Genomic DNA, 27400 nt, shown 5'->3' with positions numbered 1-27400 from the left:
CAGGGGGCGCGCGAGGCGGCCCCGGGCGGGGGGGCGGGGGACCCCCCGGGAGGCGGGATTGTGGGGAGGGCCCTGGGCCGTCCCCTCCCGCCCCCGGCCCGCCCCGCCCGCCCACCGGGACCTCCAGGCGGGAGCGAGGGTGGCTGCGTCCCCGGCGCGCTCTGCCCGCTCCGCGCGCTCCTACCTGTGGAGCCCGAGCGCGCACCCCCTGCCCGGACACCTCCTTTCGGCTCCTTCGGAAACCTCCAGCCCAGCGACCCGCGTCTGGGGCCGGAGCCGGGACGCCGGGCAGGGCGCGGGGCTCGCAGCTGGTGACATGTAGAGGTCCCCCCGCCCTGCGGTCCAGCCTCGGAGCCGGGGCGCCCTCCTGTTCCGAAAGTTTGGGGCCGGGCGCCATGGCCAAGAGCAGCTCCCTGAATGTCCGCGTGGTGGAGGCCCGGGCGCTGCCGGCTAAGGACGTGTGAGTACCCCCGGGGCGAGCGAGGGGGAGCCGGGGTGGGATGGGCGCGGGTCTCCCATTCCCTGAGGATGAAGTGGGCTGGGGGGTCTCATTTAAGATCCGCCGCTGGAGCAGATCCGTCTTCACGGGAGAGAGGCCCCAAGTCCACCGCTGCCCTGGTGGGAGGGGGCGCCCAGGGGGAGGTCTTTGTTCCTGGGAGGTGCCCAAAGGGGTCCTCCGGGGCTGAAGCTGGCCTTGGAGGGGGGGATTGTGTCAGAGCTGGGGAGGGGCTGTGATGGGGGAGGGCTTTTCTTAGTCCTGGCAGGTGTTGGAGGTGGGGTTTATTCAGGCCTGTGTGGGTGCCTGTCAAGAGAACCCCAGTAGGAACCCCCAACACCCAGGGCCAGGGGTATCCCGGTAGCCTCAGCATCTCTCTGTGTGCAGCTGGCATTTAGCTGTGCACCCATCAGCCCAAGGGGAGACCAAGATCCTGTTGACCTAGAACTTGAGCTCCCCAGTTTGGGTGTTCCCTGGACTCTGAGCTTCTTGAAGAGCCCACTGCCCCCAGCAGCCCCCTCCTCAGCCAGGTGAGCTGTTACCAGAGAAGCCTTGGGCACCCCTGAGTACAGGTCCTTGCTGTGCCCCCCCCACAACCTCCCCAATGCTGAGTCAGCAGTTGCTGACTCTGCAGGATGGTAGGAGGGGTCCTTCTGCTTGGCCTAGAGCCCACAGGGGCTCTGAGGGCATCAGCACCTGGGGCAGGTATGGGATCCTTGGCAGAACATCAGCTGCGTGACCTTGAACCTGGTCCTCGTGGGGTACGATTTCCCGTCTGGGCACTGGGAACTCTGGACAGGAGTCTCCACGCCCCCTGCAGCCGTGAGGGTGGAGAACCTGTTAGGGTTTCCCCTGGGCCCAGGTGAGCAGGAACAGACTGAGCCTCTGCTCAGGTTGAGGTTGGGCTTAGCATTGCCTCTCCCCCCACCGTGGGCTCCAGCGAGGAGTGTGCAGAGTATCCTGCCTTTGATGTCATGAGCCCCCCCCCCCCCACAACGCTGCAGCTGGGCTGAGGGAGCTGCTCAGGGCAGTGAAACACCCCCCCCCCCCATCGGGTCCCTGCAACCATGCACCTAGACTGAAAGTGGAGGGTTTACGGTGCTCCGGCAGCACCCGCGCTGGCGAGCCCCGGCTCCCTCTGCTGCGATGCTCTCTCAGAGCCCCCAGGGTGAGAGCTCGGGGCAAGGAGTGCACTGTCCCGGCAGCTGCTGGAGGCTTGATTGGGATCCTTCTGGAAACCCTGTTTCCGTGTCACTGCCCGGCCCTGGGTCCTGGGTGAGGCCCTGAGGGACTGGCAGCTGTGCCCCTGGGCCCGGACACCCCTCTCCTAGGAGGGCGTTGAGTCTTGCCTGGCTCCCGTGTCTCTTGGCCACCCTCCTCCTCGTCCATCCCCAGCCTGGGTGAGCTCGGAGGTGGACCACGTGTGAGCGCGAGGGTGAAAGCCCAGCTGGGGAGCCAGCCACCCTGCCTCAGTTTCCCTAGCTGTTGGCTCTCTTCTATGAGGGCTCTCACGCGGTGTGTGTTCTCTCCCCTCTCCTAAAGAAAAGGACCCACAGTCCTCCTGATGCCTTGCCGGGTTTGAGGGGCTTTTGACCGGGCTCAGTGGCGGCAGCCAACCGCTTTAGAGTTGTTGCTGTTAGTAATAATAGCAGCTGTAAGTCACTGACGGCTGACTATGGGCCAGGGCCTGCGCTCACCGCTTGACATGGTTCTAGGAGCAGTTCCCTTCCACAGATTTGAAAACTGAAGCCAGAGGGGCAGAGCCACCTGCCCAAGGTCACACCGCCGGGCTTGAACCCTGGTGCTCCCATGCAAAGCCCAGACTGGGCAGGCGATGACCGGAGGACCTGCTCTCCCATGCTTGAGTTGGGGCAGGGGCCGTGGGAGAGGCCACAGGCCCGGCGAGATCAAGCATGTGCAGGGGCCACCCCCCCCGCCCCACCTGCCCCCCACCCCCTGCCACTGCCGCCCCTACCTGATAGGAGCCTGATAAGGCGCTTGTGCGTCAGAGCCCAGCGCCAATGTGCTGAGTGTGGCTCCCTGGAGGGGCCAGGGGGTCAGGCAGGGGCAGCAGGAGAGGGTGTCTCTCCCGCCCTTGGCTGATGGGATCCCAGCCAACCGCCCCCACATCTGCAGTTGGGGATACTGAAGATGGGCGGTTGGCCTAAAAGCGCAGGGACAGAGAATTCAGAGAGAGAAATGAGACTATGAAGGGGGGTGCCCAGCCACAGGCATTGGGGGGGGTGTGGTCTGGAGGAGGAAACCGAAGCCCCAGGGTTACCCAAAGGGTTTGGGGTGGCTCCCCAAGGGGAAACTGAAGAGGACACTAGAAGAGGAGGCTCAGAGGGGCATCCAGGCAGTAGCGTGGGGATGCAGGACACCACGGTCTGAAGTGCTGGGGAGTGGAGCCCAACGGGAAAATGGAGGCATCAGAGCAGACACAGGGGATGGAGGGGGGGATCCGAATGGAAACTGAGGCACGAGGGAGGGCTCATCCCACAGACAAGCCTCAGGCTGGAGTCAGCTGCGGCGCCGACGACCCCCTTCCTGGAGGCTCCGAGGCTTTTGTGGTTGGTGAGAAGTTGAATTGAGAGGGGGTGGTGGGGAGAGGTGGGGGCGGGCTGCTGGGGGGCACTGGGAGGGAGGTGAGCTGGGACGGAGGCGGCACCGGGTAAGAGCATGTGGGCTGAGCCCCATCGACACGGATCTTGACTGCCAGATTCGGGGGGCAGTGGGGGATTCCGTTCCTTCACCAAGGAGCTTACCGGGGAAGACATGTTAAACACAGGGGGAAACTGGGAGCATTCGGGGTGCTCAGAAGGACTGAGCATGCGCTAGTCAGGACCTCCTCGCGGAGGGTGACTTTCACGCTGACGGTGGAATGACAGGAGGAAGCCAGTAATAACACGGGGAGGGACAGAGTGTCTCAGGCAGCTACAACAGCGAGTGCAAATGCCCTGAGGCTGGGCTGAGATGGGTGTAAGACCGGGAGGCCCGCGCCAGGGACAGAGGAAGGGGTCTAGCCGCCAGCCGAGGCTTGAGAGGGGCTCTTTTCAGGAAGTGGGGGATGGAGCTGTAGGCACTTGGCCGCTGAAGGGGATGCAGCTCCTCGCCCCTCTTGGCTGAGTTTTGAGGTCTAGTCTCCCTCTGCGGTGGGGGTTTCTGCCCAATTCACAAGCAGAGAAACTGAGGCCCAGAGAGAGTGGCGAGTGCTAAACAGTACAAAGCCAGGGTGACCCCCATGCGTGCTCTGCTTGCTCCTGCCAAGCCCCTTGGGGCCAGGACTGAGCTTCCTGCCTCCAGGTTCTGTTTCTGGACAGAAGCCCAAAGTGTGGTGGGTCAGGCCTGCAGCCGGGACACTCCCTGCTGGTCCCCCACGTCCTGCTGAGCTGGGCTTGCCCTGGGACCCCGGCACGTCCCCTCCCATCTCTAGGCCTCAGTTGCTCTGATTTGTATAATGACCCCCACCCACGGCTGCCCTCCCAACTCCCTCCCAAACCTCCTCCTTCCGCAGGTCAGGGAGCAGTGACCCCTACTGCATAATGAAAGTGGACGACGAGGTGGTGGCCAGGTGAGGAGGGGGCGGCCAACGGAAGGGGAGGGGCTCCTTCGAGGCCTGGGGAGTCCAGGCTCGAGAGGAGCTGGGGGGGCTGTCCTGAGGGTGGACTTGTGGTCCTAGCCGGGCACTGTGTCCTGGCCTCTCTGGGGAGGGACGGCCGGGCTGTGCGCCGCTCCCATCCAGCCCTACCTAGTGCCCCCATGATGTCCCTGCGGCTGACTCAGCGGCCGCCAGCCCGTGCCACCCACAGTGGCCTCCCCGGGGGCAGGCATCTCACGCTTGGCTGGGCTGGCTGCCTCCAGGCCTGCTGGGTGCTGCGGGCACCGGTGTGTGTGTGTGTGTGTGTGTGTGTGCGCGCGCACTGTGCAGACTAGGTCTGCTTGTGAGTGTGCTTAGGGGTGCTGGGAGGCTGTGTGAGTGGCTGTGACCATATGTGCATGTCCCTGTGGGTGTGCAGGCCCCCGGACTCACCACGTGTGTGTGAGGGGAGCGCGCGTGTGTGTGTGTGTGTATGCACATGGGCTGCCCTGAACATGCGTGTGCCCCCGTAACTGCTTATCTGGGCCCACAGAGACTCATGAACACATGTGAGGATGTTTGGTGTGTGAGTCTCCGGGGGGCACCCTGGGCTGGCCGCACTTGGCTCCCGCCCCCACAGACCCAGGGACAGCTCTCAGCCCCCGCAGGCCGGAGGGGGCTAGTGGGCGGGCAGCTAAAGCCTTGTTCCCATGGCGACGGCGTGATGGCGGATCCTCCCAGTGATGGTTCTGGTCCAGATGGGCTGGGGGCTGGGCGCCGGGAGCCCGCCTGGGGGAGGGTCAGCCTGCAGCATTCCCACCGCCTCCCTCCCTCCCGATTGTCTCCTGTGCCCGTGCTGCCCCCACCATGTCTGAAATGCTGCCCCCAACCTGCAGGTTCATTTTCTGTGTGACCCCAGGCTGCCGTCTCCCCCTGTCTGGGCTCGGAGCATCTTGGGGGTTGGGGAATCTGTTGGGGCTTCCAGTGGGGAGAGGCTGGGGTGGGAGGTCGTGGTGTTTGGTAAGAAATCTGGGGGTGCGTCCTGGGCTGGCTGGAGAGGACAGTGTGTGTGCATGGGGGTGTGTGTGCGCACGCTCTTTGCTGGGGAGGAGCGTGGTGAAAGGAAAGAGGAAGAGTAGCTGGTGTGCCAACCAAATTTTGCAGCCACCTACTTGGGTGTGTCTTCTCCGGGCAGAGCAGGTGCTTTGTTTCCTGTGGGTAACAGGAGGTGCCTCTGCAGGGTGTCCGGATGGAGACCCTGATTCTGGGCTTGTCCTGGCCCCTAACTCACCCCAACTCACTGGGAGCTCTGACCTCTGCTGACCTCATGGTCCCCTCACACGCCCCCTCCCCACCCAGCGCTTTCCTGCTCCTCAACCTCCCCAACTTCTCCCTGCTCCAGGCCTGGACACAGACTGTTGCAGCCATCGGGAACACCTGCCCTCAGCCTCTCCCGCTTTGCCTTGGCAGGCCCTGCTAGAAGCCTCCCCTCTCCTCTCTTACCCCGCCCCTGCCCCCACAGGGGCGCCTGACCCACCCCAGGGTGGACTTCTCCCACCGGGCACATCTGCTGAGGGGGACTTCCTCTTGGATTCCCCGCAGCCGGCAGGTTCAGCACATAGTTGGGGGTGTTTATGGAGTGAATGAATGAATGAAAGGAGTCGTGTGTGCTGTCAGTTACTCTCTATATGTGTGCACGCACGTGCATATCAGCCGTTTGTGTACGTGAGTGTCCCTGGGTCTTCCTGTGTGTCACCGTGTTCCAGGCATTTTTCAGTCTGTGTGAACATGCCTGTTTCCCAGTGTGTTTCTGCACGTGACCAGATATACAAAAACATAGGTGTGTGTTTCTAGAAGCTTCTGAGGGTGCCTGTGCATTGGTGACAGTGTCTCTGTGTCTCGGCTTTCCCTGGTGGGTCTGTGAGTGTCCCTGTCTTGGGGTGTCGCCCTCAGGAAGAGGGAGCATGGAGGCCCCTGTGTGTGTCTGTGTCCTGGTTGTATGAGTGTCAAGGTACTTGTGTGTCTGTGTCCCGGGTTCCTGGGGGGGGGGGTGTCCCTGGCTGTATGTGCTCTCAGTGTGGATTTCCTGTTCCTGCTTATGTGTGTCGCCATGCTTGATGGGGGCCTCTGGGTGCGTTTGTGTCTGCATCTGGGTATGTCTGTCACCCGCCTGTGTGGCCTCAGCCCCCCACCCCCGTCTCCCCTTCTGCAGGACGGCAACCGTCTGGCGGAGCCTGAGTCCCTTCTGGGGGGAGGAGTACACGGTGCACCTGGAGCTGGGCTTCCACCATCTGACCCTCTACGTGCTGGACCAGGATACGGTGGGGTGTGTGTGCTGAGGACCCCAGCCCGGGCACCTGAGGGGAGGTGGGGAAAGGCCTGCGCCCAGCCAGCCCCGGATGCCTGACCCCTACTCCACGGGGGGCCAGAGCACCCGGACTTGCACGCTCACCTGCTGCCTCACCTGCCCACCTCCTGCAGGCACGATGACGTCATCGGCAAGATCTCACTGAGCAGGGAGGCAATTACCGCAGACCCCAGAGGTGGGTGAGGGGCGCCAGCTCCCAAGCGGGTGGAGGTGGGGTGTGGCGTGCAGGAGGCACATGGGGGACACAGAGCCCCAGCTTGGGTGGTGGTTTTCATTTTCAATTTTCATTTTTTAAAAAAGATTACTTATTTATTTATACAAGCACTGGGTACAGTCTGAATCGCAGGGGGGTGAGAGAATTCACCAGAGCCAGAGCGGGGAACAGAACAGGCAGACCGATGAAGTACACTGCTGAGGGGAGCAGCGGGCGGCAGGAGAGGTCTGTGCGCCATGTGGGACCCGCTCCCGGTGGCCGGGGATGGAACCGGTGCTGCAGAGGCTGCGGGCAGCTTCGCAACCCAGTGCTCAACCGCTGTGCCACCAGGGAGGCCCTCATTTTAATTTTTTTCCTAAAGATTGATTTATTCATTCATACAAGAACTGGGGTATAGGCCAGAGGTGTGGGGGATGAGAGGATTCACTAGAGACAGAGCGGGGGACAGAACAGGCAGACTGACTGAAGTACACTGCTGAGGGGAGCAGCGGGAAGACAGGAGAGGTCTGCCACGCCATGTGGGAATCTCCCTGGCCAGCAGGGATGGAACCCGCACTGCAGAGGCTGCAGACAGCTTCAAGGTGCTGTGCTCAACCACCTGCGCCACCAGGGAGGCCCCGTTTTTTATTTTTATTAGTTCATTTATTGAGCAGTTAATTCATCTGCCTCGTTCCAGAGGCACCGGCTTCCGCTTCCCCCAGCTGCTTCATACTCGCCCCTAGGTTGTCTGTTTATTTTTCTAGAGGCACTTCAGACTTGAGCAAGCAAATAACAACAGTGATAGTGCAAACACTTTATATAGTGTTGCTATGGTGAACATTTATCTGTATCAGCTCACGTATTCTAATAACCCTGTGGGGAAGGTGCTCTTGTTATGCTCACTCTGTGGGTGAGCACACTGGGGCTACGGGGTTCAATGACCTGTCCAGGATTATGCAATTATTCAGTGGAGCCACCAGGATTTGAACCGAGATGCTGTCACCCCAGAACGTGAGCTCTTAGCCTGGCAACGACATGTGCTTTTATCCACCTGCAGGAACAACAGCCTGTTGCATGTGCCTTTCTGTTCCCTGTTTTGTTTTGTTTTTTATTTCACCACAGATCTTGCAGCGCTTTCCATCTTGGTGCCCTAACTGTTTCCATGTTCTTTGATCTCTGTCATACTTCATGGCCCCCCATTGTGTGGATGCACCACCAGTTATTTGGCGAGTTCCCTAATGGTGGGCACCTGGGTTTGTTTGCAACTTTTTCTAGTTTGAACAATGCTGCACTTATGTGATTGTGCTTTTACACACATGCAAGTTACATCAATCTGTCCAATAAATTCCTAGAGGTGGTTTTCCAGGATCACAGAGTACCCAGATTAGCACACTTGATAGTTACTGCAAGAACGTCCTCCACGAAGGAGGTAACAGTTTACCCACATTACTAAACTGTTTGATCTTGATCTGATAGGTATAGGTCACTTTGTATTTCTCTCTGAGTGAGATTTAGTTCATATAATTAAGAGTTATTTCATACCTTTTTTGTCTGTTGTCTATTTATATTCTATATACATTCCCCCCCCTCCCTTTTTGGGGTCTTTTTATTGATTTGTAAAAGCTCTTTACATGTTAGAGAAATTACCTTTGCTATATAAACTGCAAATATTTATTTTTCTCCCTTTCTCACTTATATTTTGAAGTTGCTTATCATGTCTGCATATATGCATTTGCTTATTTTTCTGTAGTTAACTTCATCTTTATGTATTTAATTATTTTGGCTCTTGATTTTATGTGACACCTAAAGACCTTCCCAATTCTAAGGGCAAGACAATTTTTTTTTTCACGATTCCTTCTAGCAATTAAATAGGCTTTTTTTTTTTTTTTTTTTTTTACATTTAAGTCTTTGATGGGTCTCCCTGGTGGTTCAAGGAGTTAAGACATTTAAGTCTTTGATATTTTTGCAATTTTTCCAGATACAAGACATGGAGTAGGGATTGAACTTTTTGTGTAGATAGCTATTTATTGTCTCCACAGCATCTACTAAATAATATATTTCTTCATCAGTGGGAATTTGTTGAAAACCTACTATGTGCTAATCATTGTAATTATCACTTCCATTTGGTGAGGGCTCACTAAGTGCCAGGTGTGATGCTACGGGGTTTTGCATTTGGTCTTCCCAATCCCAAGTGAAGTGTGTACTAGGATGACATCAGATTTACTGCTCATGGGAAGTGAGGCTGGGAGAGGTAAGGTGACTTGTCCTTTTTAGAAGCTGAAGAGTCAAGCCCAACTGTGCCTGCCTCTGAGGTCTGTATTCTTAACCTGTCTGGACTGTACCCAAACACCTCAAACATCCACCCACGGGGATGGATTAAGTGAAGTTGGAGGCCCTGCTTCAAGGAGCTTATGGACTAGATGGAAAAGCAAAACATACTCACACAGAAGAGAGAACAAGCAAAGAAGGAAACTGATCATGTGCCTTCTTTCTATTTTTAATTGTTTTTACTAACGCCATTCAGCTCCTTTCTATTTTTCTTTAAAGAGGACAGAAATGTGGGGATGGAGGTATGTGGAATGTCACTGGCATGACAGTGGATGAGAAGAGGACAGTGAGGACTAGTGTGGCCAAGGAAGGTCTCCTGGAGGGAGGAGGGTGAACTGATCCTTGAAGGCGTACCCAAGTGGATTCTCTTCCTGGGTCAGCCGTGGGCCAGTCCAGATGAAGCAGTTGGTAGGGGTTGACTAGATAGGGTTGTAGATGTCGGGGCAGAGTCTGGACTTTGTTCTGGAAGCACTGGGGAGCCACTGATTGTTCCTTAGCAAAACAGTGAAGAGACTGGAGCCATATTATTGGGGAGTGTAGGGACAGGAATGGGCACAGTGCAGGTTTTCTGATCCCATGCAGACCGGGTAAAGGAGGAGTCAGAGTCCTCAGTGGCTTTTGCAGGTCTTTTATTGGGGTTCACCAGGCATATGGCAGGCAGGGGTTCTGGGGGGCCAGGAGGCTGGCAATCCTCCCAGCCCCCAGCAAATCCTCACTCTCTCTGGGCTCTCTGGCGTTCTCTGCTTCTGCTTCTTGGCTTCTCTCATCGGCTTCTTTTTCAGCTTCTTGGCTTCTATTGGCATCCCCGTAACGGCGCCCTTAAAAAGCACAGTCTCAGCCCAGGTGTACCCACTCCAGGTGCCCGCCATCAGGCACACATTCAGGATCACAGGGTTCCCTCATCTATCCTGATGGCGGGAGGGCAGAAAAGCCTGATATTTTTCCTTACCCTACAGGGAGATTAGATGAATTTTCAGAAGACCCTTGTGGATACTGGATCACAGTGGACAGGAGTAGATGCGGGAGATTAATCAGGAATCTGTTGGAATAATCAGGCATCCTGGACTTGGGGATAAAAGAGGAGATTAAGAGAGAACCTCCCTTGCCAGCAGCAGGGGGACTAGATCCTTATGAAGTCTTCTTGCCATGAGAAAGATCCTGAATTAGATGGAATTTCTAATACATGGTTAAAGTTGCTGTAGTTAAGGAAATTCCCTCAATATTCTTCCCTCCACCCAACAATCATGAACTCAAACCTAACAGGTGAGCACCACCCTGCCAGAAATGAGGAAGGATTTCCCTGAGAAGAGTGTTAATATCCATTTTACAGTTCACCGAGAGAGACTGTCTTGGTGCAGGGGCTGGGGAGGTATCACTGAACCTGAGAATACCTCATTAGGCTAAGCCTCTCAAAGGGTCCCAGAATAAGCACCCCAACTCCTCCCTAGGGGTACACATTCTCCTATTAGCAATATATTCCCCACGGAGTAAGATTAAACAAACCTGACTTCACAAAGGTAACCACACACACAAGGAAACCAGCCACCATGAGCAGAAACAATAACCATCAATCATATTTAGACCCACAAAGATGTTAGATTTTGTAATTGTATTATACAGATTTTTTTATTATTAAATATTTTTTCTTACATCATTGTCCTCATAGTTCCCTAACCACCTTGCCACCAGGGAACCATCACCATATTCCCTTTGTTCATCCCTCCTCTGTTTTGACTCCCCTCCCTACCCCTCCCTTGCTGTAAACCTCAGGCCTATGGTCGGCTTGCAAGTTTTTACTTTTTCTTGACTTTTTGTTTGGCTTCTCTATATTCCGCATATAAGTGAGACCATCTGATATTTATCTTTTTCCTCCTGACTTATTTTGGCTAGCATAATCCCTTGCAGCTCCACCCATGTTGCCACAAATGTCATGAATTTGTCGTTTTTGATTGTGGAGTAATATTCCATTGTGTAAATATACCATTCGTTTATTTTGGGGCATTTGGGTTGTTTCCATGTCTTGGCTATTGTAAATAACATGGCGATAAACATAGGGTTTTCAAAAAAGAATGAAATAGTTAAAATAAATAAAAGAAGTAGTTTTTCGAAAGAGCCAGAAATAACCAGAATGAGTTAAAGCTATGTGTTAAAAAAAATAGACAGACCTGGAAAATGACCAAATCAAACACTTACAGATACAAAGTATTCTTGTCGAAATTGAAAACTAAGTAGCTGAGATCAACAGCATGCCATTTAGCAGAGCTAAAGTGCGAATTAGTGAACTGGAGGAGAGATCTGAAGAAATTATTCAGACTTAAAAGAAGGAAAATATGAAACAGAAATTTAGAGATGTACAATAAAATTGATAAGGTCTTACGGCCATTTAACTGGTGCCCTGGAAGGAGAGAATAGGAAAGATTGGAGAGACAAAATAATAAGTATTGGGAAGAGGAAATGCTTTAAAAAATTGATAACTGGGAATTTTTCAAAACTCAAGAAAGGACATGATTCCATAAATAGAAACACAACCTGTATTTCTGTATTAAGTAGGATAAACAAATATCCTTATGTGGACACAGTGTGGTGAAATTGCAGAAGATCAAGGACATAGTCCTTAAAAGGGCGGGGGGAGAGATTGGAGGGCCTAAGTGATGGACTATTTTATATACCAGGGTGTCAGGTGAGGGGGGTGATAGCATGTGGTTAGAGGCATTGACCCTGAAACTGGACTCCCTGTGTTCAAATCCTTTTTCTGCCATTTACTGGGCAAATTTCTTCCCTGGCCGTGCCTCATTTTTCTCATTTGGAAATGGGGATAATTATTAGTACTTACCTCAGAAGCCTACCATGAAAAGTTAGCATAAAACTTAATACATTTTTAATGTTAACTGAATTTTCAAGCTAACACAACACCTAGTATATGGTAGGTGTTTAAATGTTGGCACCTGTGCCCTCCAGGAATTGATAGCTGGATCAACCTGAGCCGTGTGGACCCAGATGCAGAGGTGCAGGGTGAGATCTGTCTGTCTGTGCAGATGCTGGAGGATGGGCGGGGCCGTTGCCTTCGCTGCCATGTGCTTCAGGCCAGGTATGTCAGCCTGAGGGTGGTGTGGAGGGTGGTCTGAGTAAGCAGGAATCATCTGGGCACCCCCAGCTGCCTTGGCCATAGGGGCCTCCTCACTCCTGAGGCACTTCTGGATTCACCACCAGAATTCCTTGTAGGCAAACAGTTCAAACTCATCCATTTGCAAATTCAGGCGGTGGGGAGGGAGGGCAAAGCACAAGTAAAATTCTTGTTAGGTCCCCAGTGACAAGCAACCAAAAACCACACTCAGGATGGCCAGACAGATGAGTATGGAGAAGTAGCAATCAAATTATAGCTAGTGGATACCCAGTTAACACGGGCTCAAGTAGATTGGTTCATATGAATGACAGTGGTTTCAGGTATGGCTGGATCTAGGTGCTCAAACAGTGACATCAGAAATCTATTGAAATAGATTCCTTGGCTGTCTATTTTGCTAGCTTTATTCTCAGGTGATCTTTCCCCAGTTGGAGGCAAAATGGCCCCAGCAGGCTCAGGGTGCTATCCTACCTACTTGGCAGCTCCAACTGAAAAAGAATTTCTGTCTCTTACCATTTCTAACCAATGTTCTGGGACCAACTCTTACTGGCTCAGTCTGGGGCACATGTCCATCTCTGAACCGACTGTGTTGACTACTTGGTCAGACTGGATCCACATGCCATTCCTGGAGTGGGGGAGGGTCATGACCTGAGTCAGGTGGACTCATGACTCAGTGGGAGTGGAGTGTGTGTGGTACGTCCTATTCCAAAGAAACATCAGAAGGAAGTCAGATGCAGAGCCAGAAAAAATAACCCTCCAGGGGCACCTGCTCCTGGAGAGAGATGTCGCTCTTCTCTCCTGTCTGGTTATCACTCTGCAATCCTCATTTCCTCAGCTCCCTCATCCTTCCGCTCCTTTAAATACTTCATCTCTTCTTTCCTGCTCATTTCCCATCTTGACTTTCTGCCATTTTGTCATACCTTACTTCTCTGACCATCATTTTTAGGCAGAGGACCTCTTTTTCCAGCTTGCTGTGTGACCTTAAAACTCTTTCTTGCCCTCTCTGTGCTTCTCCCACCACTTCCAGATTTCTGTCCCCCAGTCTTGACTTCAGCTGGGGCTTCCTGGAGTCTACATGAAGGAGTCCCAGGGAAACGGGACAGGTGAAAGGACTCAGCAAAAGGGACAGGGGCTCCTCATGAGCTTCTCCCCTGCCACAAGGCTATGCTGGATCCTTTTAAGCAGGAGAGGAACTGATTGCTGTCGCTTAGCAACTGGGTTGACTCCTAGGAAACCAAAGAAGGTTTTGGATGCCAGCAGGGGTGGGAGAGGAGCAGGAGAAGGAAGTAAGCATCCCTAGGGGAGGTGTCCCTGGATTTGGGGGACCTCAGGAAGGAGGGAAATGTGGGCTAATTGGAGTAAGACTTCTGGGTTGTCATGACAACCGGAGGCAGGGGCTCCCTGCATGCCTTTTCTTAGACAGGGAGTAGACATGAGTGTTTGTTGAATGAATGAATGAACAAGCCGAGCACTCACCGGCTGCTCTGTTCAGCCATTTGCACATATCGGCTCATTTGACGCTTGGTCCTGAGAGGTTGGTCTGTTACTACTCCCGTTTTCCACATGAGGAAGCTGAGGCTCGGGGATTCGAGGTGACTTCCATGTCACCCAACCAATGAATGAGAGCCAGGCTTCCTGTGTCCCATCCAGGGGCTCCAGGGAACCCAAAGACCCCCCCCCCCACACTGCACCTTCATCTGCTGTCTTTGTGATGCAGGGTTGACCTTTCTGGGCCTCAGTCTCCTTATCTGGAGAACAGGGTGGTTCCTCACAGGGAAGTTTGTCAAAAGGAAGATATTGGGTCTGCGTGGGCATGGGGAGGGGAGGGGCACCCCTTGCTGGCCCCCCCAGCGGAGTTCATTGCTTTGGGAACCAGCAGCATTTGAGTGGACGACCCTCGCCCCCTTGGGTCTTGGTCCTTGAGAGTCCAGTGTCCCCCTACTCCTTTCCTCCCCTGTCTCTAGGGACCTGGCCCCCCGCGACCTCTCGGGCACATCAGACCCGTTTGCCCGTGTCTTTTGGGGCAACCAGAGCTTGGACACTTCGGTGAGTGGCCGGGAGTAGAGCTGTGGGGCAGTGGGGGGCCCAGGGGTAGGAGTCCCCAACATCGCTCACTCTCTTTCCCTTTTCCCCCAGACCATCAAGAAGACCCGCTTCCCACACTGGGACGAGGTGCTGGAGCTGCGGGAGGCGCCGGGCGGCGCGGGTCCGCTGCGCGTGGAGCTCTGGGACTGGGACATGGTGGGCAAGAACGACTTCCTGGGCATGGTGAGCGCGTCCCCACGTCCCCTCCGGCTCCCGCTGCCTCCAAGTGGGGGATGGTGGCACCACCTTAGAAGCTGGATGTGAGGTTTCCTCGTCAGGCCCCCCGGCCAGGCGAGGGGAGGGTGTCATCTCCCATGGGTGCATTGCGGCCACTGAGGCTCTCGAGGGCGCAGGAGCCTGCCTCAGGTCACGGGGTAAACCTGGATTCTTCTTTTTGATTTTATTATTTTTTAAAGATTTATTTTAGTCATTTATGCATGAAAGAACTGGGGTGCAGGCCAGAGGTGGGGGGGTTGAGAGGATTCACTGGAGACAGAGTGGGGAGCAGAAACACACTGCTGAGGGGAGCAGCAGGCGAGACAGGAGAGGTCTGCCGCGTCATGGTGGGTTCTTGCCGGCCAGCCCAGATCGAACCCGCGCTGCAGAGGCTTCACAGTGCCGTGCGCCACCGCCTGCGCCACCAGGGGAGGCCCTGGATTCTTCTTTTTGGATGAGAGTGCCCGGGGCGGGACGCCCATGAGCTGAGCACTTCTCCAGCTTGGCCTCATTTACATGACCCTTGTGGACGCCCTTTGAGGGTGGGGCTGTTCGCTCCATTTTATAGACAGGTGAACAGGTTCAGGAGGGGATGTGGCTTTCCCAAGGCTCTGCCATTAAGAAGCGGCAGAGCCAGGAGGTGGGTGATGGTCTTTCCAAATCTAGAGACTCCCTCAGCTCCTATTCCTGGAAGTGCTGGGCTCAAGAGCTTTCTCTTGGAGCCTCAATGTCCCCATCGGTAAAATAGGTGTGATTGTTCCTGTTTCTCAGCAGCAGCGGATGTATACTCGGGCTGACTGTTTTAAAATGAGGCAAGATTAGAGCATAAAGAGGGAGGCTTGGTTATTCACGGCTGCTGGGAATGCAAAATGGCCGCTTTGGAAAACAGCCTAGCAGTTTCTCAAATGGTTTCCACTTGACTCAGCCATTCCACTCCCTGGTTTGTACCCAAGAGAAGTGAAAATGCTCATATGAAAAAATTTACATGTATGTTCACAGCAGCATCGTCCATAATAGCCCAAAGAGAAAACAACCCAAATGCCCGACAGATGAATAAACACAATGTGTCGATCCAGACAGTGGAATACAATACAGCTGTCAAAAGGGACAAAGCAGTGACAAAGGCTACGACCTCCATGAACCTTGGAGGTCCTCAGTGCTCCCGTAGGAGCTAAGAATTTGGGATGGGGGGAGTGGCATCCCATCGTGGCCATGGCATGGGGGGGGAGGATGCGTGGTGCCTGGTGGCCTCTGCCACTCTTCCGTGCCTGGACAGTCTGAGCTCCCGCCCAGCAGGGCAGGGCTCAGCTGAGGCTGTGTGTCCCCCGGCCCCCCACAGGTGGAGTTTTCCCCGCAGGTCCTGCAGCAGAATCCCCCCAGTGGCTGGTTCCGCCTCCTGCCCTTCCCCAGAGCCGAGGAGGATTCAAGGTAAATGTGGGTGCAGAGGGAGGAGGTCAGGCTAGAGCCCGTGGGGTACAGTCTTCCCCTGGGGGGCAGGTCCTCATGGGCGCTCCCCTTAGCCTGCAAGCTACCACGTGCCACCGCACGGTGTGGTTTTACAGATTCCAAACTCGCTCACCTTATTCATGTGCTAACACGGCAGGTAACGCTGGCTGACGCTTGTTGGCAAGCTCGCCGCTCCCACACCTGTCCACACTGCCCGTTCCTGCACATGTCTGTTTACACCGGCTGTGTCTTTCCGCACTGGTCACATCTGCTTTACACTGTCTACACTTGTCCATTTCCATTTAAACCTGTCAACATCTGAACACACCTGTTCATTCTGGCCATACCTGTCCACACCTGTCCACACCTGTCTTATGTTGCAAACATTCATGCTCTGTTCCTTGGAGATCTGCATGGGCCCATACATACTCACGCTCTTCACCTGGGGTCTGACCTGCCAGGGGGAACCTGGGTGCCCTGCGGCTGAAGGTGCGTCTCAGTGAGGACCAAGTCCTGCCCTCCCAGCACTACCAGCCGCTCAGGGCGCTGCTCACGGAGTCCGTGCTGGGGCCAGCAGAGGTGGGTGTGTGCGACGGGTGATACCATTGGATGTGTGGGTGTCTGGATCATGGCCTCCCCTGCCTTGGGGAGCCCTGCTTTAGGGTCCCAGGGCCCCAGGCCACCTCTCCTACCTCCTGTCCTCATCCAGGAGGATGCTGTGAGCCCCCTGGCGGTGCTGGAGGAGCTGACCTTGGGGGACTGCCGCCAGGACCTCGCCACCAAGCTGGTGAAGCTCTTTCTCGGCCAGGGCCTCACCCTGCCCTTTCTGGACTATCTCACCCGGCGTGAGGTGGCACGGACCAGTGAGTTGCTAGCATCTCCTGCATGACCCCAGACCTCACTCCCCAGGGATGGGTCTGCAGAAGTGGGGAGAAATGGAGAAATGGTTTCAGGCAGAGGGCAGGGACTCGCGCATCTGTGCGGGGGGAGGGTGCGGTGGGTGGGCGAGTCCCCATGGACGAAACGCTACCTGGCTGGGAACTCAGTCTTGAGGTCAGGCCCTGGTTTGGCTACTTGTGAGCCGTGTGACCTCAGGTAGCTCCCTTAACCACTCTGGGCCTCTACTGTGAAAAGACTTGAGGTTGCAGGTCTCCTGGCTTCCTGAGGCTGGAAGAATCACGCTGGGTGGGGAGAAGTGGATCCAGCACCACACCCCTCCCCCCTCCTCTGTCAAATCGCAGCGAACACTTTCTTCTGTCCTCCCAGCCGACCCCAACACCCTCTTCCGTTCGAACTCCCTGGCCTCCAAGTCAATGGAGCAGTTTATGAAGGTGAGTAGGGAAGTGGCGGTGGGCCCGGCAGACGCTTCCTTTGGGGGAGTCCTTCCCGCTGCTCCTCTGGACTTCCAGGCCCTGGAGCTTGTCTGGCCTCAGGCAACACTGGGGCGCCAAGCTGGGGTGCTGGGGACTGGCCTTGTCCTGACTTGCACCCCGGCAGTGACCCGCCACCCCAGTGCTCTGGCACACCCTGGCGTCTCTCCCTGGGTGGTGCTCCTGCTCCCAGCTCACGGGCACACCTGGCCTCACCCTCGGCCCTGACCTGTGTGGTGCCTTTGGCCCCAGCTCGTGGGCATGCCCTACCTGCACGAGGTCCTGAAGCCGGTGATTAACCGAGTGTTCGAGGAGAAGAAGTACATGGAGCTGGATCCGTGCAAGATGGACCTGGGCCGCAGCAGGTGAGCAAGGGGCGGGCACCCCGCGCCTGGCCAGCCAGACCCTTGCTCTGTATGGGAGCAAGAAAAGGGGAGCAAGACAGCTGCAGAGGGAAAAGTGCTATTTCATCCTCCACTCAGCAAAACAATGGCCGAGCACGTCCTGCGGGGCTGGCACGGACAGCAGCGCTAAGTGGCGCAGGGAACAAAAGAACATGCACTGAATTAAGAAGAGGTTATTGCAGGTGGCCAGTGGCGTGACGCAAGGGAAGGTGTGGAAAGTGCCGGGAGCAGGGGAGGGGCTTGCATTATGCCTTGGGGTGGCCAAAGGGACAGCCTCCCTGAGAAGGGGACATGTATGCAAAAATTTGAAGGTGGTGAGAGGGAGTTGTGCGGAACTCTGGTGGAAGAGTGGCCCAGGCGGCGGGAGCAGCAGGTGCGCGGTCCGGAGGCAGGGGCGTGCGTCTGGCGTGTCTGTGCTGAACATGCACTGAACCGGGGTCTGTGATGATGAGCCACTGGGGAAGGACAACCTCTTTGAAGAGGTGACATTGGTGCTGTAGTGTAGGGACAGCAGGGACAGTAGTGTCCCAGGCAGAGGGAACAGTATGTGTAAAATCTCTGAGATGAGAGCAAGCTCGGGGGGTTTCAGCGGCAGCAAGAAGCCTGGAAATGGCAGCAGGAGAGCTTGAGGGGGTGGGACAGACCTGAGCCCGAGCTCCGTGGGGGACAGTGGCGGTTCCGAGCAGGCAGCTGTCGTGCTCTGAGACAGCCGCTCTGCTGGCTCCTCCAGGAGAATCTCCTTCAAGGGCGCGCCCTCAGAGGAGCACGTGAGGGAGACCAGCCTGGAGCTGCTGACGGGCTACCTGAAGCCCATTGTGGATGCCATTGTGGACTCCGTGGAGCGCTGCCCGCCCGCCATGCGCCTCATCTTCAAGCAGCTGCACCAGCGCGTGGCAGAGCGCTTCCCCCAGGCAGAGCACAAGGTGGGCCAGGCCCTCCCACTGGGCGCGTGGGGAAACCAAGACTGGGCGGGCAGTGGGTTGTCCAAGGTCATACAGAGAGGGCAGAGGCAGGACAGCGCTGCCCATGCTAAAGTGCTCTGTGTGCTGGCAGAGAGCATTCCTGGCAGGGTTTGGGACCCAGTGGCCGTGCCATGATAATCATCATCATCATCATCATCTTTTAATTTTTTATTTTTTTAAGATTTATTTTATTTATACAAGAACCGGGATACAGGCCAGATGTGCGGGAGGGTGAGAGGATTCACCAGAGACAGAGCAGGGAACGGAACAGGAAGGCTGATGAAATACTCTGCTGAGGGGAGCAGCGGGCGAGACAGGAGAGGTCTGTCACGCCATGTGGGTTGCTCTGCAGCCGGCCGGGATCAAACCGGCACTGCAGAGGCTGCAGACAGCTTCACAGTGCTGCGCTCAACCACCTGCGCCACCAGGGAGGCCCCACCATCATCTTTTTAAAAACAGTAACAGTAATCATGGCAGCAGAAGCTAATAGTACATCAGCCCTGTTCATGGATGACTTTAAAAGTTTGAGGTATTTATCTTCTCATCTAGTCTTCATATCCACCCCATAAGATAGGAATTGGCATTATTCCATTGTAGAGGAGGAAACTTAGATCCCAAGAAGTGGTGCTAGGATAGGTAGCCATCCAGGTAGACTGGCTCCTGCATCTATGCTGATCATCACCAAATGATAGAGTCTGGCACAAAGTGAGTGCTTCTTAAATTCCAGCTAAAGAGGTAGGGGCACACAGTAGGTGCTTACTACTAGACATCCAAAATAAAATCTAAAAATAAATCCCCGCATGTGCTGGTGCTTCATCAGTATTGGTTCAAAAGTTAAAAACTTGGGTGCTGTAGGGTTTAGGCAGGTGGAGAAATGAACAAAGCAGGTGAGGTGTGGGGCAGTAGGGAGTGGTGGGGACTGTGGCAAATTGGAACTCCCACAACTCATCTAAAGGGGGCAGCTCCAGGCTATCAAGTATACCATGCAGGAATGAGGGCCCTGTATTGCCAGATCTTTTTCTTTCAAATCAACATTTCAGAGTTTATGTGAAGTCGCTCATATTTAAAATTTGGTACACGTTCACCAAAAAAAGCCAACCCACCAAAATACCCAACGCAACACTTTGAGCCAATCACTACACATTTGTGGCTAGTCTGGCCTGTGGGTTACTAGTTTGAGACATCCTGGTTGAACACTGAACACACTTTCTGATGTGGCTGTTGCCCTTGCTTACAAGTGACAAGTGAAGCTAAATGTTACAGCGCCGATATGCTAGAAATACACAGTTGAGGTGCACTTTGCAGAAAGATCTAAGACCTGTTCAATGTTGGAGGTTTAGTGGCCCGGTCCCTAGAGCCCAGGTCAAGAACTCTTGATTTATGCCACATCTCTCCCTGCTTTCTGTTTCCAGTTGGGAAACTGAGGCCCAGGGAAGGTAAAGAGCCTTGACTGAGGGTTGTGGCCTCCAGGCTGCCAGCAGGGGTCTGTCCTTTTGCCCCTCAGTTCCCTGCTGGGAGTGAACTTGGGTGCCAAACTGGGAAGTGGCTTGATTTCTGCTCCACTTCGCCGGGCTCTCACCCCGGGCTCAGGCGGAGGTGTTAAGTGGGACACAGCTGTGGCAGGGAGGAGGAGGCCAGCTCTCAGATAGCCTGGTCCGTGGGGGTGAGCCCCAATTCTCAGCCCCCACAGTGTCAGAGGCCACAGGGAGGAAGAAGGGACTTTCTCGGCCCAGGAAGTCAGGCGGGGTCAGGGGAAGCCAGGGGAGCCCCTTTCTCTGACACCTGTTCCTCCTCCTCAAGAAAGGAGGAAGTGGATGAGCTCACACTGAAAGCCAAAATCATCCAGAGCCTGGTGGATGAGGGAGCAAAGGTCTGGGAGCCGTTCAGTTTCCGGAGGGCTGGGGATGGACATCCTCCCTCTGGGCCATTCCAGGCGCATGCTGCTGGCAGGGCTCGCTGTCAAGGCTGAGGTGCCCTAGGAAGATGGCACATCCCCGAGGAGGGTAGTGTCTCATGTGTGAACACAATCCTAAATAAACTCTGTGGCGCGTTCTAGGCTAAATAGAGCCAGAGGAGTGTGAAAGGTGGGTGGGGAGTGGTTTGGTGGGGGAGTTGGCTACATCCTGGATGGAGGCACCCCTCTCCCTGAGGCCCCTCAGCTAGAACTGAGCAAGGCAGCCTTACCTACAGCTGGGCACGGCCCGGGCCCCGCCGGGCAAGGATCGTGCTCTACAACTTGTTGAGGGCAGGGCCTGGGCCTCAGTTTCCTCATCTGGAAAATGGGAATAACAACTCCTATCCTCTGGGATTGTTTGAGAATCAAATGTGATAGTTCAGGCTGAGTTCCCGACGCTCCATGGATGATACACGGTGGCTGGTGGTGAATGCAGGAGAGTGTGGCAAAGAGCAGAGTTCAAATACTGCTTGGGTTCAAATCTTGGCCCTACCAGTAATGGCTGTGTGACCTGGAGCAAGTGATCTTCCCTCTCTGGGCTGTGGTTGTCTCCTCTGTAAAATGAAAATATACCTCCTAGGGTGAGTATGAAATAAGTAAAGTCTAGAGAAGCATCCGGCCTGTTGTTATTATCAGGAATCATAGATCTGGCTTTGGATCCTGCTTCCTCCACTCATCAGCTGAGTAACATCTCTGATCTTCTGCCTTCTCATCTGTAAAATGGGGATAGTGGATAGTGATGGTGTCTCCCTCTAAGGCCTCTGCTCTTTTTTTTTTTTTTTTAAATATTTATTTATTTATTTATACAAGCACTGGGTACAGTCAGAAGCGCAGGAGGGTGAGAGGATTCACCAGAGCCAGAGCGGGGAACAGAACAGGCAGACTGACGAAATACACTGCTGAGGGGAGCAGCGGGCGTGGCAGAAAAGATCTGTCGTGCCATGTGGGACCCTCGCCAGCGGCCTGGTATCAAACTGGCACTGCAGAGGCTGTGGGCAGCTTCGCAGCCCAGCGCTCAACCCTTGCGCCACCGGGGAGGCCTGGCCTCTGCTCTTAACACAGTGCTTGGCACCAGGCAGACTCTGAGGATGTTTGGCTAAAATCTGGTTGTGGACTTAGGGTTGATACTGTTACTCCGCTTTCCAGATGGAACAAGGGGCCACGCCCATCCCTTTCCTCTTTCCCCCTGGCACCACCAATCTACAGTCCCGCGCCCTGGGGTTCTCTGGCGAGAGTCTTGGGGACCCCTCTCACTTGCTGCTCTTCTCACAGGATGTGAAGTACCTGGCCATCAGTGGCTTTCTCTTTCTGCGGTTCTTCGCGCCTGCCATCCTCACGCCGAAGCTGTTTGACCTCCGGGAGCAGCACGCAGACCCCCAGACCAGTCGCTCACTGCTTCTACTTGCCAAGGTGCCAGCAGTGGAGGCTCACATCCTGGGGCCCTTAGCCAGGGAACAGTGTGGTAGGAACAGAGCAGGAGTGTTAGACCCGCCAGAGACCAAATGAGAGGCCCAGAGAAACCTTGGTCCTCAATACATCCTTAGCCTGTCAGGAAAGCAGTCTAGTAGTCATGCACGCTTCAGTTTGAATTAGACCATCCTTTGTAAAGTGGGTTTCCAGTGTGCATGATGGGATTGGGTGGTACCGAGTCAGGGAATTGAGCTTGGAAGGGAACAGAATAAGGACACTGGGACTGCAGATCTGGCCACAGGGAAGATTGGCCAAAGCAGGTGCTATTTGCTTTTTCTGTTTAAGATGTATTTATTTATGCATACAAGAACTGGGGTACAGGCCAGAGGTGCAGGGGGTGAGAGGATTCACCAGAGACAGAGTGGGGAGCAGAACAGGCAGACTGAAATACACTGCTGAGGGGAGCAGCGGGAGAGACAGGAGAGGTCTGCTGTGCCCTGTGGGTTGCTCCCTGGCCAGCTGGGGGATTGAACTTGTGCTGCAGTGGCTGCGGATAGCTACACAGTGCTGTGCTTAACCCCTTGCGCCACCAGGGAGGCCCCGAAGCAGGTGCTCTTTGGAGTTTTCTTGCGTTGAGCACTGACCTGGGAGCCAGGATTCTGGGGCTCTGTTCCAGTTCTCCCCACTCCGCAGTGACCTTGGTTCTGGCACTCCCTACTCCTTTGCTCCAGGCCGTGCAGACCATTGGAAACCTGGGCCAGCAGCTAGGCCAGGGCAAGGAGCTGTGGATGGCTCCCCTCCACCCTTTCCTGCTGCAGAGTATCTCACGGGTGAGAGACTTCCTGGACCAGCTGGTGGACTTGGATGGGGAGGAGGGTGAGTTCCTTTGGCCCTGCCACACCTGGCTTGTGCTCTCAGAACCTGACCTTCCACTGCCTCTCCCCCACTCTTGGCACTGAGACTTTGGACCTGTGGGCCAGCTAGTCAATCAGCTCACATGTCCTCACGCCTCCTGGCTAGGTCCCAGAGATAGAAGACTCAGGCCCTGCCCTGCAGGCCCCATCCAGTCAACATGGGGATATGGGTGGAAGTGTAGCAAGGTGTGAATGCAATGTGCAAACACCTGTTACATGCTTACTGACAGGTGTAATACTGACAGGTGCTGTTCCAGGTGTAGGGGGAACAGCAATGAGCCAGATAGAAATGCTCAAGAACGTTTTATTCTAGTGGGAACAAGATGATTAGCAAATCATGAAGTGTGTTAGGGACTGATAAGTGCAAAGGAGAAAAAGGGGTGGGGTGGCAGGTTAAATTCTTAGATAGGGTGGCTAGGAATGGCCTCACTAGGGTGACATTAAAGATCTGCAGGAGGACAGAGAGCAAGTCATGAGGCTCCCGGGGAAGAGAAACAGTATATGCTGGGGAGGGGACAGAGAATAACAGCAAGGGGGGCCGTAAAGAAGAGTGAATGAAGGGGAGCAGAGGAGAGGCGAGAGGGTTGGATTGTGTGGGGCTTCTAGACCCCTAGAAGGGTTTTAACTTCTACTTGGAGTGCAGTGGAGCCCACGGGACCATTTAAAGTTGGGGTTGAGTCCACCACACCTGAAGTCCAGGTAGAGATAACTGGGTCCAAGTCACATAGGAGCGACCTGTTGAAATGTGGAGCCCTGGTATGTCTTGGGGCGAGGGGTGCTGGGGAGGGGCACTGTCAGGTTCCCCGAGGGCTACAAGATTCAGGACTATCTCTGCACTGACGCCAAGGTGTGGTGCCCCCTGCTGGCTGGCTGCCCTGCCTGCACATCCCACCTTGGAGGGAGGGATCAGGGTCCACTTTGTGCCCACTGTGCCCCTCCCTCGGGGCCTCAACAATACCATTCCCCAAGGAGGAGTCAAGTCCAAAGCTGCCTCCTCTTCCACCTGCCTCTAGGGCACCAGAGAGTCATGCTCATCCAGAGGCCGGGCACGCCGCGGGGCTGGTAGAGCCTGGATGGCAGGCCTTCACTTTACCCTCTCCCCACTTCCCAGAGCCTGGGGGCCCAGCCAGGGTCCTGGTCCCACCCTCAGTGGCTGTTCGAGAAGGTTACCTGCTGAAGCGCAAGGAGGAGCCCACCACCCTGGCCACCCGCTTTGCCTTCAAGAAGCGCTACTTCTGGCTCAGTGGGGAGACCCTCACCTACTCCAAGAGTCCTGAGTGTCAGGTGGGGCTCAGCCCACCGAGGGGGGCTCCCAGTGGGGGCCCCCTCGTGGCGCTGCGTCTGTGTATCCGCGGGAGGAACCCAGGCCCGGGACGGGGCAAGGACTTAGCATGTCCAAGCTCTCCGGCCACACTGTGGGCCAGTGTGGGCTCAGAACGGGGCCAGGATGATACCCCCACACTCTGACCATCAGATGTCCTTCAGGACGGGCAAGGAGTCTCTCTCCTTCCCCGTATGTAGATGTGCCCAGGGCATGGGCCATGCCCACTTCCTGGGTGTGTCCTGTGCAGGCAAACAAAACTCAGCTCTGCCCGCAGGCACATGGCACAGGCCCGCACCACCGGGCATTCATTGGTCACACATTTATAGAGTAGAATACTGGGCCGGGCACTGCTCACCCGCTCTGGCCAGCCTGCCATCCAAGGTACAAACTGAGGCACTCCTGGGGGGCCTGCCTGCTTCTGGGCGTGCACCTCCATAAGCAGTAACACCACCAGCTGGCCCTGGAGACGGTGTGTGGACTCATTTTCTGGAGTGCAGCCGCCTGGCCCCGCCGGCAGGAGGACCTCAGGAGAGCGGCTCGTCCTCTGGTGCCTGTTTCCTTATCTGCACACTGGGAGGACTAATAGGCCCGGCCCCAGGAACTTGTCGTGATGTGTAAATAGGTTGAGAAATGGGAAGGACTGGGAGCCACATCCCAAGCGCCAAGGGGTGTGGCTGCCAAGACAGAACCGATGCCAGGGAATCTGCACTCGCTGGGTGACGGGGCGGGACAGCGGAGGGGCCTGCGCACAGAGTATCAGGGTTGAATGGTCCCCACCTCCGCCCTCGCCCCCCAGGCCTCAGCCCCCCCAGGCCACCCTGCAGCTACAGTCCTCTCTCCCAGACGCGCTGCCTCATCCCGGTGGCAAACATCCGCGCCGTGGAGCGCGTGGACGAGGGCGCCTTCCAGCTGCCGCACGTGATGCAGGTGGTGACGCGCGACGGCGCGGGGGTGCAGCACACCACCTACCTCCAGTGCAAGGTGAGGCCGCCAGGATGGGCGGCGGAGGGCGTCCCCTGGCTTCCACCCCACCCTGACCGTCCCCCACGCCCTGCAGAATGTGAACGAGCTCAACCAGTGGCTGTCGGCCCTGCGCAAGGCCAGCGCCCCCAACCCGGACAAACTGGCCGCCTGCCACCCCGGAGCCTTCCGAGGCGCGCGCTGGACCTGCTGCCTCCGGGCGGAGCGCTCAGGTGAGCGGGCAGGGCCGGGTCAGGCTCCGCCCGCCCCACCTGTCCATCAGCGGGTGTCCCAGCCCTGCTGGGGCTGGCTGAGCGACTCGGGCAAGTCAGCCAACCTCTCCGTGCCACTGCCTCGGCCACTGTGCAAGAGGGTGGCTGTGAGGATGAAGGGGGTTGATCTGCACAGTCTTCAGAGCACTGCTCACACCCCGTGCTGTTTAGCGTGAGGGATTCTTTTTAAAGCATCTGTGGGTCACAGCCAGCTAGCAGGCTCGCTCTCACGGGAGACAAATGAATAGCCAGACGATTGTAATACAGCGCTGTGAGTGCCAAGATGAAGCCTTTGAAGCTCCAGAGAATGCTTCTGACTCCATCCTAGGGTAGGAGAGCAAGGAGGGCTCCCTGGAGGAGGTGCTGCTTAAATGTGACCTGAGATAAGTGGGAGTTAAGCTTTATTGAAGCTGGAGACAGGAATGGGGTAAGGAAGGGTTTCAGGCAGAGCAACTGGACTAAGCAGTCGTGGAGGTGAGACGGAGAGGGCTGAGGGTCGGATCTAGGACTGTGGGAGGCGGGTAGAAAGAGGTGGGGCTCCTGCTGGATGGAAGGGAGCGATGAAAGTGTCAGGTGACGGTGGAGGCGTGGGGCAGGGCTTGGTGGTTGCAGGGGGCTCTGGAAGGGGAGTGGGGGATCACTGATGAGGCTGTGTCCTCCTCAGCTGCCGGCTGCAGCCGCACACACTCAGCCGTCACGCTGGGGGACTGGAGTGACCCACTGGATCCCGATGCTGAGACCCAGATGGTGTATCGGCAGCTGCTCCTGGGACGCGATCAGATCAGGTGGGTTCCCACCTCCCACCCGCTTCTTCTCCGCTCCTGTGTCCACGTGCATTTTACCCAAGCACATTAGCTGGGCTGCCCAGCCCGGGCCAAGGCGAGGACTGGAACGCTTTCTTGGGTGAGCCCTACTCCAGACCTGGATTTTGGGTTCTTTTAATACCCGGTAACTCTTTTAATACTCCAGAGACACGGGCATAGACCTCGGACATATCCCCCCCTCCGCTGGCCTTAGGATCACCATCATTCGGTGACAGACTAGTTTCCGTTCTGAAACCGCCTGCCTGGGTTCAAATCCTGGTTTGGCCACTTAGTGGCTGTGTGATCTTGGGCAAGTTGCTTCCCTTCTCTGTACCTCAGTTTTCTTGTCTGGAAAAGGGGGTAACAATGGTAGCTACCTCATGGGCTTGTCCTGAGGATGAAATGAACTAACACAGGTAAAGCACTGCATAGAGGCTTGGCCACATCGTTAGCTTTCCACCGAAGATAATGGTTGCTATTATGCTGTGTGACCTTGGGCAAGTTGCTTTACCTCTCTGTGTCTTGATGATCATCTGTATAATGGAGCTAGTAAGTCTCTCCCTCGGATAAGTTGTTGTTTTTTTGTGATGAAAATGCATGTAAGTGGCTTAGAATAGTGCCTTGCACTTAATAAACGTTTGCTGCGATGCTGACGATGACAGGAGTGGCTAGCAGGAAGCTGCAAGGAGCAAAATCTCTGGGGCAGGGAGCAGGGGCCCCTGATTGGGAATCAGGGGCCGCTTTTGCCTCTTCCTCTCTTAACTTCCAGGATGAAATTCCTAGAGGATTCCAGCCTGGACACTCTGGAGGCAGACCCAGGGCAGGGCAGCGGTGCCGTGGAAGGTAAGGGGTGCAGACGGACCCTCTCTGACAGCTCCCCGCCACTTGCCAACCCTGCCCCTCTGGCTTCCCACCTCATCTCCAGTCCACCAGTAGGCCAGAGGGTGTGTGTGTCCGGGGGGACCCGGGGTACATTTTAGGGTTCTTAGGGCACGAGGCAGATCTGGAGCCTGGCCTGGCCTTGCTGACCCTGCCACCCTCTTTGTCTCCCTCGCAGGGGTCTGTCCTGAAGTCCTGGCCCGGCAGAGAGAGGCAGCTGCCCGCCTGTTGGAGGTGCTTGAGGACTTGGATAGAGCCCACGAGGAATTCCAGAAGCAGGAGCTGAGGAAGGCAGCCCCAGGCCCCCTCAGGCCCTGA

General features: G+C 55.7%; 1 protein-coding gene across 1 annotated transcript; it reads left to right on the top strand.

Moving 5' to 3' along the window:
- Window positions 1-296: 296 nt before the first annotated feature.
- Window positions 297-27400, top strand: RASAL1 (RAS protein activator like 1; the record flags this gene model as incomplete). Its single annotated transcript, XM_084253328.1, has 21 exons — window positions 297-460; window positions 4011-4067; window positions 6286-6399; window positions 6555-6616; window positions 11921-12050; window positions 14048-14129; window positions 14220-14351; window positions 15724-15812; window positions 16292-16409; window positions 16540-16693; window positions 17097-17161; window positions 17453-17565; window positions 18335-18527; window positions 21793-21930; window positions 22662-22806; window positions 23956-24128; window positions 25012-25149; window positions 25226-25361; window positions 26065-26185; window positions 26973-27046; window positions 27261-27400. The coding sequence occupies exons 1-21, from the start codon at window positions 396-398 to the stop codon at window positions 27398-27400; spliced, it is 2439 nt and encodes an 812-aa protein (XP_084109454.1). The 5' UTR covers window positions 297-395.

The sequence above is a fragment of the Talpa europaea genome (genome assembly GCF_964194135.1).
Source record: "Talpa europaea genome assembly, chromosome: 14".
In the NCBI taxonomy this organism is placed as follows: domain Eukaryota; kingdom Metazoa; phylum Chordata; class Mammalia; order Eulipotyphla; family Talpidae; genus Talpa; species Talpa europaea.
Note: the sequence above shows the minus strand (reverse complement) of the source record. Positions and strands in the feature narration are given on the sequence as shown.